The sequence below is a fragment of the Phascolarctos cinereus genome, unplaced genomic scaffold (genome assembly GCF_003287225.1).
Source record: "Phascolarctos cinereus isolate Bilbo 61053 unplaced genomic scaffold, phaCin_HiC Scaffold_4;HRSCAF=312, whole genome shotgun sequence".
Taxonomy (NCBI): Eukaryota; Metazoa; Chordata; class Mammalia; order Diprotodontia; family Phascolarctidae; genus Phascolarctos; species Phascolarctos cinereus.
Genome location: NW_027555847.1, coordinates 231,847,253 through 231,864,441, shown reverse-complemented (window position 1 = coordinate 231,864,441; position 17,189 = coordinate 231,847,253). Strand labels below are relative to the sequence as shown.

General features: G+C 40.7%; 1 protein-coding gene across 1 annotated transcript; it reads right to left on the bottom strand.

Annotated features, from left to right (window-relative positions):
- Window positions 1-2,464: 2,464 nt before the first annotated feature.
- Window positions 2,465-14,574, bottom strand: CUNH9orf40 (chromosome unknown C9orf40 homolog). Its single transcript, XM_021008590.2, has 2 exons — window positions 13,761-14,574; window positions 2,465-7,937 (listed from the first exon to the last, which is right to left on the bottom strand). The coding sequence occupies exons 1-2, from the start codon at window positions 14,154-14,156 to the stop codon at window positions 7,794-7,796; spliced, it is 540 nt and encodes a 179-aa protein (XP_020864249.1). The 5' UTR covers window positions 14,157-14,574; the 3' UTR covers window positions 2,465-7,793.
- Between the last annotated feature and the right edge of the window lie 2,615 nt (window positions 14,575-17,189).

Sequence of the window (17,189 nt, the reverse complement as noted above, 5' to 3'; positions counted from 1 at the left end):
GTCCATCCTTAGTAGGGCTTCATGTCTGGGCCTGCTGGTGCTCGCCCAAACTCAGGACTCTCAGTTCCAGAAGATGAGTGCAAAGGACTATTGCCATGCCAAGCTCAGGGCACAGCTTGCTTGCTGGGCCTTGGGCCTGGAAAACAGGATGTCTCCTAATATTTTGACATTTCCCCCTTCTGGCCAAAGGGAATGGGTCTGAATGAACCCCTATCTTTTTGGTCAATAAAGGAGAATCAGGCATAAGACAACATGTAGTGTTTAGCATATGCCAGTCACTGTGTTAAGCACTTTACAATCATTATATCATTTTGATCCTCACAACAGCCCTGGGAGGTGGGTACCATTATTATTTTTCTTTTTACAGATCGGTAAACTGGGGCAAACAGAGGCAAACAGATAAGATAACTTGCCTAAGATTATACAGCCAATAAATTTCTGCATCTGGAATGTAATTCAAGTTTCTCTACATTTTTCCAGTATTTTTTTCCCAACACCTGTATTTGGGAATCTGATCAGGGATAAGAAGGCTTAACAGGGAAAGGGAGAGGGTCTTTGACATGCGGGAGTTACAAGAGATCTTTGGTTTAAACTGGGGCAGGGAACCTGTGGCCTTGGGGCCACATGTGGCCTTCTATGTCCTTGGGTGCAGCCCTTTGACTGAGCCCAAGTTTTACAGAACAATCCTTTTATTAAGGGGATTTGTTCTATGAAGTTTGGTTTCGGTCAAAGGGCAGCACTTGAGGACTTAGAGGGCCACATGTAGCCTCAATGCCACAGGTTCCCCATCCCTGAACAACATTTTTCTTTTTATGGTCAGAAATGTCAAGGAATGGTTAACAAGAGGTTGCTATACGGTGCAAACCTTTTGCCTATTTTTTTTTCTTTCTTCACTCTGGGATTACTTCCAAACGAGCTACCTTCCTTCATAGCCCTAGAACAATGATGCCATTAGTCTTGCCATTTACTTATAAAACTTTTATGAAAGCTAAACCTTATTTTTCCTTAAAACAAAGCATGCAGTTACACTCCATACAGAGGCATGCAGAAGGACAAGGGGGCACACAGTTACAACTTTACAGAAATGTTAAGTAAAAATAAGCACACAAAAAACAGAAGCATGCAGAGAGGCCAATGAACAGAGATCCTTACCAGAGTAATCTGAGAGGAACGGAGTCACCAGAGGGGCCCTGGAATTTTCCTCACAAAGAATGGCAAACTTGACCAAGGTGGGAGCTTGAAGGATTGAAGCAGTGACAAGGGCAGAGGACTCACCAGAAGTGGGAGGTTGGGCTCCAGAGAAATAAATCTCCAGCAATGCCTAAATCTGTTCCCACTGGTTCTGGAGAGTCCAATAGCCCAGTTCCATGTCCATCCCTACTGCTACCACCAATTAATGTCAACTGGACCAAAATAGCCTCTAACCTGTGGATAGCCAGAGTTGAACAGAGAAGCCTAGAGACAGGAGAGTCAGGAATCAAACAGAAGTTTAATTTCAAAGTGAGAGAAATGACTTTCAAGCAAAGACATGTGCTAGGGCTCCATCCCGGGGGGGGGGGGGACCCAAGGCAGTGGGGCTGAACCTTGATATACATACTCATGGCCAGACAAAGAATCCAACATTGTAGTGTAGTAACAGTAGTGAGACACACCAGCAGCAGTGAGACAAAGTTGTCTAGTGACAGAAAGTCCATTCCTAGCAGGGCTTCATGCCTGGGCCTGTTGGTGCTTGCCTGAGCTCAGGGCCATCAGTTCCAGAAGGTGAGTACAAAAGGATTATTGTTATGCCAAGCTCAGAGCACAGCTTACTTGCTGGGCCTTCGCTCTGAAAAACAAGGTCTTTCCTAATATCCTGACACACTTTATTAAAAAGGATCATTTCACTAAAACATCTTAGTCATATTTAAACTATCTGAGACAATAATCTTAGACAACCTTCCTCTTATTCAAACAGAGAAAAGTATTTGCCCCATTTTACGAAGGAAGAAACTGAAGCCCGGAGGATCTTGTGAAACATTCCAGGAAATCAGTTTGCAAGCTTGAGATGGGAGCCAGGTGATTTGCTGTCTAACTTAGTAGTCTAGAAATTAGGATTATAATTTTTCTTAGCTGATTATCTGCAAGAAACTTAAAGGTTAATTTGTTTTCTTTTATATCAAGAAATTCATATTTATTTTATGACTAAAACACACATATCATGTGTGAAATGCCAAGAGGAGTTATTTTTATCCTACAGGCAATGAGACACTGGAGTTGAGTAGGAAAGTGACATGGTCTGAATGGCACCTTAGGAAAATCACTTTGTCAGCTATATGAAGATAGAATGTAGTGGGAGACATCTGAAGCAGCACCTAACAGTGCTTTACATACAGTAAGTGATTAATATCTGTTGAAATAAATTCTCTTCAAAGGATCCTTACTATATTCTGTCCATACACATATATATAAAATCATGCTAGAACACTGGGGCTTTTTTTGCTTTAATTATTTTTAGTTTTCAACATTCACTTCCATAAGCTTTTGAGTTTTAAGTTTTCTCCTTCTCCCTCCCCAAGACAGCATGCAATCTGATATAGGCTCTACATATACATTCTTATTAAACCTATTTTCACATTAGTCATGTTGTAAAGAAGAATTAGAACAAATGGGAGGAACCATGAGAAAGAACGAAAAAAAAAAAAGAGACCAAATAGCAAGCTTTAATCTGCATTCAGACTCCATAGTCCTTTCTCTGGATGTGGATAACATTTTCCATCATGAGTCTTTTGGAGTTGTCTTAGATCCTTGTATTGCTGAGAAAAGCCAAGGCTATCAGTCAGTCATCACACAATGTGGCCATTACTGTGTACGAGGTTCTCCTGGTTCTGCTCACTTCACTCAGCTTTAGTCCATACAAGTCGTTCCAGGTTTTTCTGAAGTCTGCCTGCTCATCATTTCTTATAGCACAGTAGTATTCCATTGCATTCATATACCATAACTTGTTCAGCCATTTCCCAATTGATGGGTATCCCCTCAGTTTCCAATTCTTTGCCACCACAAAATAGCTACTATAAAGATTTTTGTACATATGGATCCTTTTACCTTTTTTATGATCTCTTTGGGATACAGACCTAGTAGTGATATTGCTGACCCAAAGGGTATGACCAGTTTTATAGCCCTTTGGGAATACTTCCTAACTGCTCCCCAGAATAGTTAGATCAGTTCACAACTCCACCAACAGTGCATTACTGTTCCAATATTACCACATCTCCAACATTTATAATTTTTTTTGTCATATTAGGCAATCTGATAGGTGTGAGATGACGCCTCAGAGTTGTTTTAATTTGCATTTCTCTAATCAAGTCATTTGTTTTTTTAAATAATTCATCTATCTTTATAGAACACAGGTTCTTAACCTGGGGTTAATGAACTTTTAAAAAATATCTTTTTTGATAACTATTTCAATAGAATTGATTTCCTTTGCAGTCTTATGTTATCTTGTTTTTCACAGTTGAAACAGTTTTGAGCAGGGGTCCAAAGGCTTCCCTAGACTGCCAAAGGAGTCCATGACACATGAAAAGGGTTAAGAACCCCCATGCTAGAATCTGAAGGGTACCTTTAAAACAACTTTTACTAGTCTAGATCTATTTTCCTAGATTAGATATCTATTAGCATTTTGGGAAAATGTATCTGAAAAAAAGTTTTTGGCCAACCCAGAAAAGGAAAATAATTATTAATAAGTATTTATAACATCATTATATGCCAGGCATTGTGCTAGGCACTAGGGACACAATTACAAAGAATGAAACAATACCATCTGCAAGGAGTTTCATCTCTAAATTAAAATATAGAAACAGAAGTCAGATAATCTGACATTCAAATGGTGTTACTGACTTCCTTGTATGAATGGCATAGGTATCTCTGGGCCTTACTTGCTTAATTTGTAGACTGGTTACTCCAATCTTCTATCTTTCATCTACTTTATATTTTATATGTAACTACATATTGTCTTCACCTTTTGAATGCAAGTTCCCTGAGGGCAGGGATTGTTTTTACCTTCTCTTGGTATTCTTATAGTTTAGTATGTCTTTTCATATAGTATGCACCTAATATTGATTGATATCTCAACTAGGGGAATATTATGGTCATTATTACTTTAGATATATTTTATATAAAAATATGAGGTTTAATGAAATAGTAGCCTAAACTACTTTCACTAAAGTATTTTTCTCTTCATAATTCCTATGTCCTAGACAAACTAGACAGCTTACCATTCTGCTAATTTGTCTTGCCTGTGTCTGCGGTCAGCTTATTTACACACTTACAGGTATCCCACCATCTTCACCTGTTGAAATCCTAACCTTCAAGGTTCAGCTCATATAGGAACTCTTCCACTTTTTTCTTGATTGGTAAGCTCATCCTTCTCAAACCTCCCAAGTTATAAGACTTTGTACCTCTTTTATGCTCAAATACTTCTCATTTGCTTATGATATTTTATTTTGTATTCAAGTTACTTATGTAAATGCTATATCTCCTACTGGGTTCTAAGCGGCAGAGGACAGGAAATACACTATTTATCTTTGTTTAGCACCCAACTGATAATTCTTTGTACAAAGCAGGCACTTAATACCATATTGGTTCAAATACAAGATGCCCATAAAATAGAGACCTCTTTGAAATCTCATATACAGAGGTATGCTGAAAAGAAATAATGAATATAGGTTGAACTCCAGCTTTATATATGTAAAACTTGGGGGAAAAAATGCATCCTATATTTATACAGGAATCACATGCATTCAAACACTTACCATAAGTTTGTCCATATGATTAGCAAAGCTAAAATCAAAGATATAATCTGATGTTTATCTAGGTCACAAGCTGAAAGGCTTTTGGGGTTTTTTTTAATAACTGATAGTGACAGAATGTTAGAGCTAAAATGGACTTTATAGCAATCAACCAGCCCAATGCCCAAATTTTAAACATAAGAAAACTAAGGCTTAGAGATGTTAAATAACTTACTCAACACCATATCATGAGAATAATTTCAATGCTTTTCCCAATTGACCAAACACAATTTAATTTTGCAATTACTGTTCCTTTTAAAGGTTTATAATGATCACTACCTATGAGGATTTAGATATCAACTGAAGCCCTTTTTCCCTTTGGAACTGAGTTTATTATGAACTAACGATAAAATATTGAATATACACTCTTATTATTACTATCAAATTTTGAAGCCTAGAAAGGCTTACAGTAAACTCATTTTTGTCAAGATCTGCTCATATCTAACCCCAAGTTAGACTAGCAGAAGTTGGACACATGGCTTTGTCAAGAATTAAAGATTCCAGAAAAAAAAAGAGAGAATTAAAGATTCCGGAGTCTGTCTTCTTACAGAACTGATTTGGAACAGCTAACAATACATTCAGATGGAACCCTAAGATCCATCTTTGTTCCATTATCTTGGAACCTCTGATACCATCAGATAAGATTTCAATAATGCTAAATGTATATCATCTTTTGTCACATGAGGATCAGTTGAAGGAACTAGGTATATGGCCTAGAAACGAGGAGGAGGAGGAGAGATGGAGTTGACAGCTAGGTGTTACAATGGATAGAGTACTGGCCCTAGAGTCGGGAGCACTGAGTTCAAATCCAGCCTCACTTAGGTGTGTGCCCATGGGCAAGTCACTTAACTGCTGTCTGCCTCGGTGGCTCAACTATAAAATGGAGATAATACAGCACCGACCTCACAGGTTGTTGTGAGGATCACATGAGATATTTGTAAAGTGCAAAACAGTACCTGGCACATAGTAGGCACTTAATAAATGACAGTTTCCTTCAAGTCACTAAAGGGCTACCCAGGGGAAAAGGGACTAGACCCAGGAGCAATGAGTAGAAGTTGCAAAAAAGCCAATTTAGGCTGGGCATCAGGTACACCTTTGTGCCAAAGCGGAATGGACTTTCTCAGGAAGTGTTGGCTTCTCTTTTGAGTCTTCCAGCAGAGAACAAATGACCACTTGCTGGGTATGTAGGAAAGAGGTATTCCTTTCAGGTATATGATGACCTACAAGGGCCCTGATATGTCAACAACCTTCACTCCAACATCTGCATTAGCATTATGTTCCATCTTGATCTGAACCAATGAATGGGTCCATATACCTGCACAAAGTCCTCCGACATTCTATTCTACCTACCTCACAGGTTTGTAGTGTGCAAGGAACTTTTAAAATCTTAAAATCTAGTAAATATGAATCACATCATCTTTAGAATCCTGGTATCAACTGTCAGTACTAGCTGGAATCAGGTAAACCCTCTGATGTAAAAACTGATAAAGTAAAGCTAAAACTACTTGAAGGCCTTTGAAAAGAAACTATCTATATGTGATGATCATATCTACATGTATCATATATATATACAATGCTCATATATACATACATATACACACACATACACATACGCATATATGATGCTCACATCTTAGAGTACATTCTTTTCACATAGAAAAGGTTTATGAAAGTATAGGAAATCAAATTGTCCAAAAATATTTCTAGCAATACCCAAATCGGTAAATTCACTTTGTAAAAGGGACCAATAAAATAAACACACAGAAAAATTTGAAATTCATGTAAATGCACCAAAATCCTTCCTGTTTAGCTAGTCTCTTACCATCAATCTATTGTTAACTCTCAGAGCTTATAAGACACCAGATTTTCCTTAACAGAATTAGGATATTTCTGTATCTAATGTACAGAAAAAAATAAGAACAAGTTACATAATTACAAAGATGACAATCTAACAGCTATATAAATGTTAACTTAATCATTGACACTTATATAACAAATACACAACAGAAACTTTATTTTTCTTTAGCAAGGCTTTATAAAGCTTACCATAATGCAACAGTAATAATAAACAAACTTTAAAACTTGGTCATGATACATCCTAAGATGATAAAGCCAAAGCATTATACATTGGTCCAGCTATGACAAGTTTCTTATAATTTTAAAAAGAAAAAACTTCATTATTTAAAAAAAAAAAATAACTAAACCAACCAAACTGATTGTGTGATAAAATTTCTTTCCCCTTAATCCATGGGGAAAAGGAGCCCCTCATCATTTCCCACAGCTCCGTCTCCATCTCTGATTGGACATTTTGGCACAACTCAACATAAGTCAAATTACATTGATAGCTGTACAAGCACAAATGCAGAGTGCTTACTGAAATGTCCACTACTTTACATTACACAGCATAAGGAAAGTGTTCTTTAAAGACATCATTAGTTCTCAGAAAGAGAGAGAACACCCTGACATTCACCTTTCTAGCTTGCATAGATGTTATGACAGCTTTTTGGTTCAACTAAGAACACAGGCAACAAAATGTATTAATATATTATTTACTATCACCAGCATTTGTTATAAAATGTCTTAATTTCATGCACCACAACTAAACCTTTTTTTGGTTTAATATTCAAACACTTCTCAGTCACCTCTAATAGTGCCAGAACTTCTAAACTGGTTAGAGATGAACTCAGATTTAAAGTCTGAACATATTTTCTTCCTCAAGCAACCATGTTTTAAAATACTTGTTATAACTATACTTTGTCCTTGACTACCCATGAAAAATCCCTGTCAGACATAACAACAGTCTGAGCATTTTTCTGTAAAAAGTACTTCCCTCATTTTTTCCAGATGGAGGTTATACCTCAAAATATCTGAAACATCTGTTTTTCTGAAGAGAAGCAGGTAGATTCAGCTAAAGATGAGTATCATTATATGAAACCTATCACCATTATTCCGCTGTAGCAGATCCATAGGTCAAGATTCCATGTCAATTTCAACACCTTCATCCTTGCTGGTAAGAGTTGCTTCAGTTAGTTTTTCAATTTCTGACAGATCAATGGAAGGTAAAGGATTTCTCCAGTACTGGAATGTATTATATTGCCAAAATTCTTCAATGAGCTGTTAGGGGTAAAAACAAACCACAATCAGTCCATGCTTTACATGAAAGATATGTCACTAAGAGAAACAATTTTTCCTTTTATTTTAAGAGGGAAACAAAAAAAGGCTTCAACTTTTATTTTAGAATTTCAAAGATAAATATACATACCTAAAATACCACCTTCAAAACACATTTCATTATATACTTGCATATTTTAATTTACAGTACTTTAATATTTATAGGTTTTTAAAACTATTACTTATTACTAGGAGCTGAGAAAGGTCTGTGACACAGAATCTTTTCCTTGACAACTATTTTCTGCCATTCTCTCCTGTTCTATCTTGAAAAATAATCTTATATCTACAGCACAAGAATGGAATTTTTCACCCGTTGATGAAGAAATTAAATATCTATAAAAACATAAGCACAACACACCTTTTTAAGTAGGATATTTATTTGCAGTCGAATTAAAACACACACAATTTAAGTAATAGCCATAACAGTCACTTTGATGGTGGGCTATAAATTTATTTCAAGGAAACTCCTTAAATACAGTATTTTTTAAAATGTTTTTTGGAATTATCTTCAGAGTCTTAGCACATTCTCAGTTTCTGATGATGTATTTGATTTCTGGAAACAGTCAAAAGGTATTCTGAACTAAACCTGATGAATAAAGCATGTAACAGTGTATCTGGTCAAATAATTAGACAACAAAATTGTGACTACAAAGTAACAGAACATTGTCCTATGTAGTTTATATAACCTTTCTCAAAAGGCAATTCCAAATGACATTTTAAACATGTTTTAAACATTGGCCAATGTCAATGGGCCTGTTGTTCAGTTGTTTCAATCATGTCTGACTCTTTGTGACCTCATTTGGGGTTTGCTTTTCTTGGCAAAGATAATGGAGTGGTTTGCCATGTCTTTCTCCAGCTCATTTAAGATGAGGAACTGAGGGAAACAGAGTTAAGTGACTTGCCCAGGGTCACACAGCTTGGAAATGTCTGAGGCCAAATTTGAACTCATGAAGATGAGTCTTCCTGATTTTAGGCCTGGCATGCTATCCACTGAGCCACCTGGGGAACAGCACCTCAAACTGGCTATTACCTTTCTTATCTTATTTGACTCTAGTCTTCCTTCATGTGTTCTCTATTCCAGCTAAACTGGGAATGGGAGCTGAGGGAACTGTGAACAAGGGTGGCCGGTGATGCACTCTCTTCTTTTGGGCAGACACTGACTTATGCAGTGAGCCTGGTTTTGCTCCCTTTTACACTGTGTGATCATGATAAAATGACACCAATCTATGAGTCTTCATTTCTTATGTTCTCATTTGGGATTTACATCTTGCCACAGGGACAAGAGTAAAATCAAGATGATTCTACGACTAAGCAACTGACAATGTAGAGGGATGAGAGAAAGTAAAGAATTAAGGATGAGCCAGATGACTGGAAGAAGAGTAGTGACATCAATAAAGAGTAAGAAAGGTGAAAGGACGGGTAGGTTTGGGGGAAAATATAATGAGTTCTGTTTTGTTGTCTTTAGCTTAAGAGATGCTTTTGGGATACCTAGGCAGAGATGTCCAAAAGGCAACTGATAATGACAAACCAGAGCTCAGCAGATTTGAGGGTTAGATTAGTTCTGTGAGCTGTCTTCACAAAGATTATAGCTAAACCCAAGGAAGCTAATGAGATCAACAAGAGAATGTGTACAGGTAGAAGAGAATGGAGTGGAATAGAACATGAACAGCCTTCAAAAAATACTGAACTAAATTATATGTATCTTTTGACCCAGTAATACTAACAGTAGCTACATAGATGGAAGAGGCCAAAAATAGGGTAAAAAACAATCAATTAAGTGCCAGAAACAAAGCGAGTGCTTATCACAACCAGGAGTGGTGGTGGTAGTGATGATGTTGACATGGGCAGAGCAGTGCTTTAGTAATTCCCATCACTTTGGCAGGTGCATGAGATGGGAGAGACTTGAGGTGGAGAGACCAATTAGGAGATTACTCCAATATTCTAAGCAAGCAAAGGTTGAATTAGGGTAGTGGCCAAGTAAGTGGTGAGAAGCATTCTTATATTCATTTTACAGACAAGAAAACTGTCTCAGATAGGATTAAATGACTAGCCCAAAGTCACACAGCATAGGTGGCACACCTAAAATGAAGTCTTTTGACTTAACTTCAGTTTTACTCTACACAAGCCAATATTCATGTTAGACAAAGTACATCCTTAATCCAAAGGAAATCTTCTAGGCAGGTTTCACTTGAATTAGCATATTAGAGAAAACTTGTCTCTGCCTACTCCTCCATCTCCCCTTTATAACTTTTTCTTAACACAGCTACATAGAAATACACATATATAACTTTACAGAAAGCTATTAATAACAAATTTGCTCAAAGGAATAAAAAGACTTGATAAGTTTATACAGTTCAGAAAAATTATGGGTGACTTAATTTACCATGTTCCTATTTATTCTACTAAAAATGAGATTTCTTATTTTTTCCAACAGCAGATATGATGGTTTAATCAAGGAATGGAGCTGAAGTAATTAATGTAAATCTGTAAGGAAGATAAAAATGAAAGACTGGGACTATCAATAAACTAATGATATTTGGTCTACTTAATAACTGTAAGAAAACAGTCCAAAACAGCAACTTCTATAGTTTAAATGACAGGAGTAAAAACTTTTTTAGTGAGAAATTTTCTAAATTCACCTTTCTCCAAAGTTGTGGATACCCTGTGGTCAGTTATTCCATTATTGCTAGGCCCATAACTCAAAGAGATGAAAGAGGGAAAAGAGCTATATATAAAAAAGTATTTATAGCAGCTCTTTCTGTGGCAGCCCCAAACTGGAAACTATAAGGGTTCCCACCTATTGCAGGACTACTAAAAAGTTATTGTATATGAATGTGATGGAATATTATTGTTCCATTAAGAAATTATGAAATGGGCAGCTTTAAAGGCAACTGGGAAAACCTCTACGAATGGATGCAGAGTGAAGTGAACAGAACTAGAAGAAAATTTGTAGCAATGATAACATTAACAAGAAAATCAACTGTGAATGACTTTAGAACTCTGACCCACAAGTCCAGGGAACTGAAGATGAAATATTCCACCTACCCTCAGCCAGAGAGGTGCTGGACTTAATAAGCAAAATGTACATTTTTTTGAACATAGCCAATGCAGGCATTTGTTTTGCTGGCCTATGCACATTTGTCACGAGGGTTTCATTTTTCTTTTCTAATTGTTCAGTGGGGAGTGTAAAAGGGTGGGAGGGAGAGATAACAAATACCTGTAAAAATAAATGAAAAAATAATTTAAACAAAAAAACAGAGAGAAGAGAGACCTTTAGAATCCACCTCACACGAAACTGGTTTGACTAGAAATAGATTTGACCTGGTTGAAAAATAAAGGGAATCAAACATTCTTGCTTTATTCAAATTCACTCTCTACTTGAACTTCACTATGAAACATACTTGAGCAGTAGGTCCTACAGTTCTTATGCTCACATGGATAACAAACATTCGGCCGTAGGTTCTTTCCTGATCATTTATTGTTACTGAGAGAACTGATTTTTTTTCCTTAATAAAACATTTAATTTAAACTTATCATATGGATTTGATATGAGGACAAAAAGGCCACATAGCTGCTAAGTTGACTTCCCTGAAGCACAGGTCTGACTATGTCACCCCCCTCTCCTCAAACTCCACTGGCTACCTACTGCCTTTAAGATCAAACAGAAACTCCTCTGTCTGGATTCTAAAGCCCTTTACAACTTAGCCCTGATGTATCTCACAGGACTGTTGTGAGGATCAAATAAGAAAATGCATACAAAGCGTTTTGCAAACCTTAAAATGTATATCAATGTGAATTGTTATTATACCTTTCCAATTTTCAAGCTCTTCAAGACATACCTTTCCAGTTTTGTTATACACTACTCTCCTTCCTGAACTCATGACTAAAAACCAGACTGACCTTTTTGCTGGACCTCACATACACAACACTCTACTTCCTGTCTCTGTGACTTTGAATAGCTTTCCCTCATTCCCGGAACACACTCCCTCCTTAACTCTACCTTTTGGAATCCTCGGTTTCCTTCAAAATTTAGCTCAAGTATCATGTTTTTTACATGAGGCCTCTCTAGATTCCCTCAGCTGCTACTGCCTGCTTCCCAATATATTGTACTTTGTACATATACACATACATATATGAATATATCTGTATGTGTGTATAAATGTCTGTGTGTGTACATATACACACATTTATATCTAAGTAAAGGTATTTACTTAGTAATAAAAAGTAAAAACATTTCTGCTTTATTCAAATTCACTGTCTACTTGAATTTTACTATGAAACATACTTGAGAATATGTGTGTGTGTGTGTGTGTGTGTGTGTGTGTGTGTATATGCACACATCTTAACTCTACAACAGAATGTAGGTTCCTTGACGGCTAAGACTTTCATTTTTGTCTCTGCATTTTCTATGCCTAGCACATAGTAAGCACTTAATAAATGCTAGTTCACTAACTGAAAACAACACTCAGAGTTTAAAACTGTACACACCACCAACACCTGAAAGTTTTCTTTTTATGGGGTCCTATCCTTCCCTGGCAATACGGTTTTATTTGCTCTGGAAGATAGATTACAGAGTATGTGGCTGTCACCAGGATCCAGTGGTGAAGGTTTACCTTTTAGGCATGCAAAAAAAATTTTTTTAAACCATTCAGCCAAGTTTGAATTTGTCCACGTGTGCTCAGTGCTGGTGGGCCTTGCCAAGGGGTTGTTAGCAGCTTAATGCTAGAAGTTAATATTAGGCCTTCACTGGAGACCAACGACATTTTGCTACCCATCTTCAAGCAAAGAGTCCATCTAGAAGTAAATCTGCCTAATTTGTATCACCAACATTAAAAATCATTTCTTCTTGCTTTAGCTTATTATATTTTATTCTTAGTTTTTACCCAGACTGCTAGTCTGTCCTTTGAAAGATATTTTACATTTATCCAACTCTGTGTTTTCAATTTTTCTTCCCATCCATCCTGTGTGGAAATCCTTCAGGTTTTAATTCAACAGGGTTCCAAAATGTAATGGAAAGCCAGTAGACTTGGGGATTGTAATCCTGACTCACTCACTTAATACTATTTAACTACGGAGCACGTAGCCATTTGTCAAAGGAGGCTAATATTTGCACTACCTATTTCGCCAGGTTGTTGTAAAGAGAGCACTTCATAAATCTATTAGGACTATTGGGCACTGGCAGCGTGTAAGTTCCTTGAGGGCAGGGGCAGTTTCCTTTACCTACTAGTGTCTAGCACTCAGCACACTTTTTTTGAACTAAATATAAACGTGAGCTATTATTAACCACTGGCCGGTAATCACATTAGCTAGAAGAAAAGCTTACGGATTCAGCTTGAATAATGATCGGATTTGGAGTCAGAGGCCCCGGTACCAATTCTGGCTCTGCCACTACCTGTGGGACCTTGGGCAAGATACTTTTAACCTCCCTGGGCCTGTTTCCTCATCTGTAAAATGGGAACGACGGAACAGACCACCTTTAAGTCTTCTTTCAGGTCCCAAGTTAGGGTCCGGGGATCCTTCCCCAGCTGTCCTGAGCAGCAGGGGCGCCCCTGCTCAAAGAAAGCTCGGCTCCTCATAGGAGGATGTCCGGAATCACTCGTCCTCCCGGAGGACAACCGGATCCCAAACTGAGCATGCGCCGAGGCGCGGGGCCGCCGCGATCTCACGCCCCGGCCGAGGAACGCCTCCCGCACCCTGGGAGGGCCGGCCCAAGAAGGAGGCGGGAGCGCGCGGGCCGAGGCGCCCGGGGCCCCAGCCCTGACCTACCTGCTCCTCTTGGGGGCTGGCGCCCCTGGGCCGCGGAACCTCCTCTCCGGCGCCCCGCTCGGGCTCCGGGGCGCGGGGCCCGGGCTCCTCCGCGGGGCAGCGGAGCTCGGCCGGCGGCTTGGGCTCCCCGGTGTCCATGCGGACCCCGTCCCCGGGGGCAGGGCCGCCGGGGACCGCGGCCTCGCCAGAGCGCTTGCTGGGCGAGGCCAGGAGCTCCGTCATGGTCCCGTCCTCCCGCTTCCGTTTGCGGCGCAGGTCGGAGCCGTTCAGCGGCAGCCGCGGCCCGAGCCCCGGCGGCGCCCACAGCGGCTCGGGCTCGTCCAGGCGGCCGCAGGGCGGAAGCCGCTTCCAGGGCACGTGGAACGCCAACGGCTCCGCCGCGCGCCTCTTGGCCATGAGCCCGCTAGGCCGGGCCTGAGGCAGGCCCTGCTCCCAAAAGCGGCGGGATGCGGCCGGAGCCGGGCGTCGGGGGGAGGGGCAGGCTGGAGATAAGGGCCCGGGCGCGGTGGGGGAGGGGGGAACCGTGAGAGGGCGTGGGGAGCAGCAGCGCGCGCGAGGAGCCCGGCGTGGGCACGCAGCCTGCAGTCTGGCCCTGGGAGGATTCTGCGCTCGCGCAGGTGTCTGCGGGCGGGGGGGAGTGAGAAAGAGGCGGCGGGGGCCGTGCAGGATTCGAATCGGTGCGCGCGTGCTCCGTGCTGGCGTCCCGGCCGACCCAGCTGCTGGTTGGTGGGTGCCGCGCTACCGGAAGTCAGCAGTCCACACGGGCGGAGGGGGTGGAAGGGAGAAGGGAGGAGTGGTGAGAGCAGGAGCCGGGGAAGGTGGCCGGTTCTGGCCTAGGTTTGCAGGCTCCGTGTGGCCCGGAGGGAGACGGGAAAAAAAAATGCCCCGATTCGCCCCTCCCCCCAGTGTCATCTGGCCACTTCTCTGACCCTGTGTAGGGAATAATGGGCCCTGCTGGTAGAGGTTTATTAAACGAGGCTTTAAAATCATCATTAAATTATTTTTTCTCTATTTAAATGGAATCCCTTTGAACCTCACGACAACCCCAAGAGTAAGTGCTCCAGGAATTTTTAGGGGAGCTCCCTGGGTGGAAACTTAGGTTTGTAAGTCAACTGGCATTTATTAAGCGCCTGTTGTGTGCCCAGAATTGTACTAAGTGATGGGGAACAAAGAAATGCCAAAGCACAGTCCCTTTCCTGGAGGAGCTCCTGTTCTAAAGGAAGAGGCTACATGCAAATAAACTAGGTGATTTTATATATATATATATATATATAGTGTAAATGGGAAGCAATTGGGGGGGGATAGTAAAGGCATTTTATGGAAGGAACGAGGCATTAGAGTGGCCGCTAATCCCCAATTTAAAAGTCTTTAGGAGACTGGAAGTTAAGTGCACTTACACAGCACTTAAGTACTTACCCATTATGTTTCAGGGTGGCTGGGGAACCTTGGTTCGGCCCCTTGAATGAATTCAGACTACTCAGAACAAATTCCCTTACCAGATGCTGGAGTTGAACCCAAGTTTTCCTAACCCAAAGGGTGCTCCAACCGTTCTGCCATTCTCTTTGGCTGCTACCTCATCATCACCATCATCAGAGATGGGGTATGGGCCCAAGCCAAGGCCTTTGCCTCTTACCCCAAAAAGAATTTGGGTCTCATTTGTCTAAGGGATTCTCTTTGAATTCTTCCACTTGATTAAGGAGGTCTCTGGCGGTCCCCTGAGGCTATAATCCCATCAACTGGTCTTTCATTGTGGTTATACCCAATCTCTCAGTTCTGTGTTACCCTTAACCTAACCTAGCCCTCCATTGCCTACCTTCTTGCGGCCTCCGGCCACTTCCCACCATTAATCCTATCTAGGCTCCATTTTTCCCTTGGCCACTTGGTCCAGGTCCCTGGCAGTTCTGTTACCCTCACAGTCCCCACAGACTAGTTGGCTGCTCCTAGATGCCTCCCATAGTCTTTCTGTATGTAAGGTCCATCTTGTCTCTGTTAAGGTGCTCAGATTCTTACAATCTATCCAATAGCCACAGATGCTCAGATTCCTTAAGAATCTGGATAATAGGGTGGATCTTTAATAAACCTTGTCTCTGGCTGAAAGAAGGCTTGGGGCGAAATCTTTTGGGCAGGACCTGAGTGTCATGATTTTGGGGTCCCAGCACCCCTAAACTTCAACAGTAGTATTCTCATTTTACTGATGAGGAAACAGAGGCTGAGAGACCTTAAGGGATTTGTTCAAGGTCATATGGTATAGATGAGGGTCTGGGGCCTGTGTGGGGGGCGGGGCCCAAGCCAAGATCTTGGCCCTTTGCCCCAAAGGGAATCTGACTCACAGGCCCCAGACCCTCATCTGTATTTGCCATGTGAAGTTCAGAAGTGGGTCATTAGGTCTAGTTTCAAGTACCACTTTCTATTTCCCTAACCCTGTGCCATAGCTGCTTTCCCCTGCCTGGTGGTAGTGAGGAAGGCTCTTTAAAATTGTTCAGTCCTTTCACCCTTAGAGAGAGACATCTACAGCAGCCTTTCTTAGCCTGTCCATGTTAAGTCTAGGTGAGTCATCACTTTTTTCCTGAGGTATAGGTCTCACAGGCTTCAGAATTCGACTGGATCTTAGGGAACATCTAGTCCAACTTTTTTTTTTCTTTGTAGAAGAGCAAACTGAGGCCCAGAGAGTGTTGGTGACCTGCCTTAGGTAGGTAGTAAGTGGCAGGGCCAGGGGCTTGGGAGGGAATTCTAGTCATCTGACATCCCTGGCTTGCATGGTAGCTCAGCTCAAATGCCACTTCCTACTGAAGCCTTTCCTACCTCCCCCTCTCCAGCTAAATGTTTTACCCCCAAGTTATTTTGCATTTATTTTTTATATTTTTATAAGAGGCTGTCCGGCACGATGGATAAAGAACTGGCTTCAAAACCTAGAAAATCTGGGTTCACGTCTTGCCTCTTGACACATACTGACCAAGTGACCCTGAGCAAGTCATTTAACCACTCAAATACCAGTGTTCCCTGTACCAATCAGATATCTGGATATCCTGGTAAAAGCCTTGGATTGAGCTTAGGAGTACTTGAGTGATCAAAGGCAAGGCACTACTCTCTGGACTTCAGTTTCCTTGGTTGTAAAAGAATGGACTGGGCTAAGTGATAGTGAAAATATTGATTGTGGCTTTGTCATTAACTTACTCTGTGACCTTGGCAAACATTTCCCTGAGCCCACTTTCTATGTGAAATCTTTAAAGTCTTCCAGCTGTATTATTCTATAAATTTTTTATTTTTTTTTTAGGCAGTTGGGGTTAAGTGACTTGCTCAATGTCACACAGCTAGTAAGTATTTGGTCTGAGGCCAGATTTGAACTGAGGTCCTCCTGACTTCAGGGCTGGTGCTCTATCCACTTCACCACCTAGCTGTCCCCCTATTCTATAAATTTTTGTGAGCATT

Coding starts and splice junctions, on each gene's coding strand:
- CUNH9orf40 (XM_021008590.2), bottom strand. CDS start 14,156: ATGGCCAAGAGGCGCGCGGCGGAGCCGTTGGCGTTCCACGTGCCCTGG. Junction 7,938..13,760: donor CCAGCCCCCAAGAGGAGCAG/GTAGGTCAGGGC, acceptor TACCCCTAACAG/CTCATTGAAGAATTTTGGCA.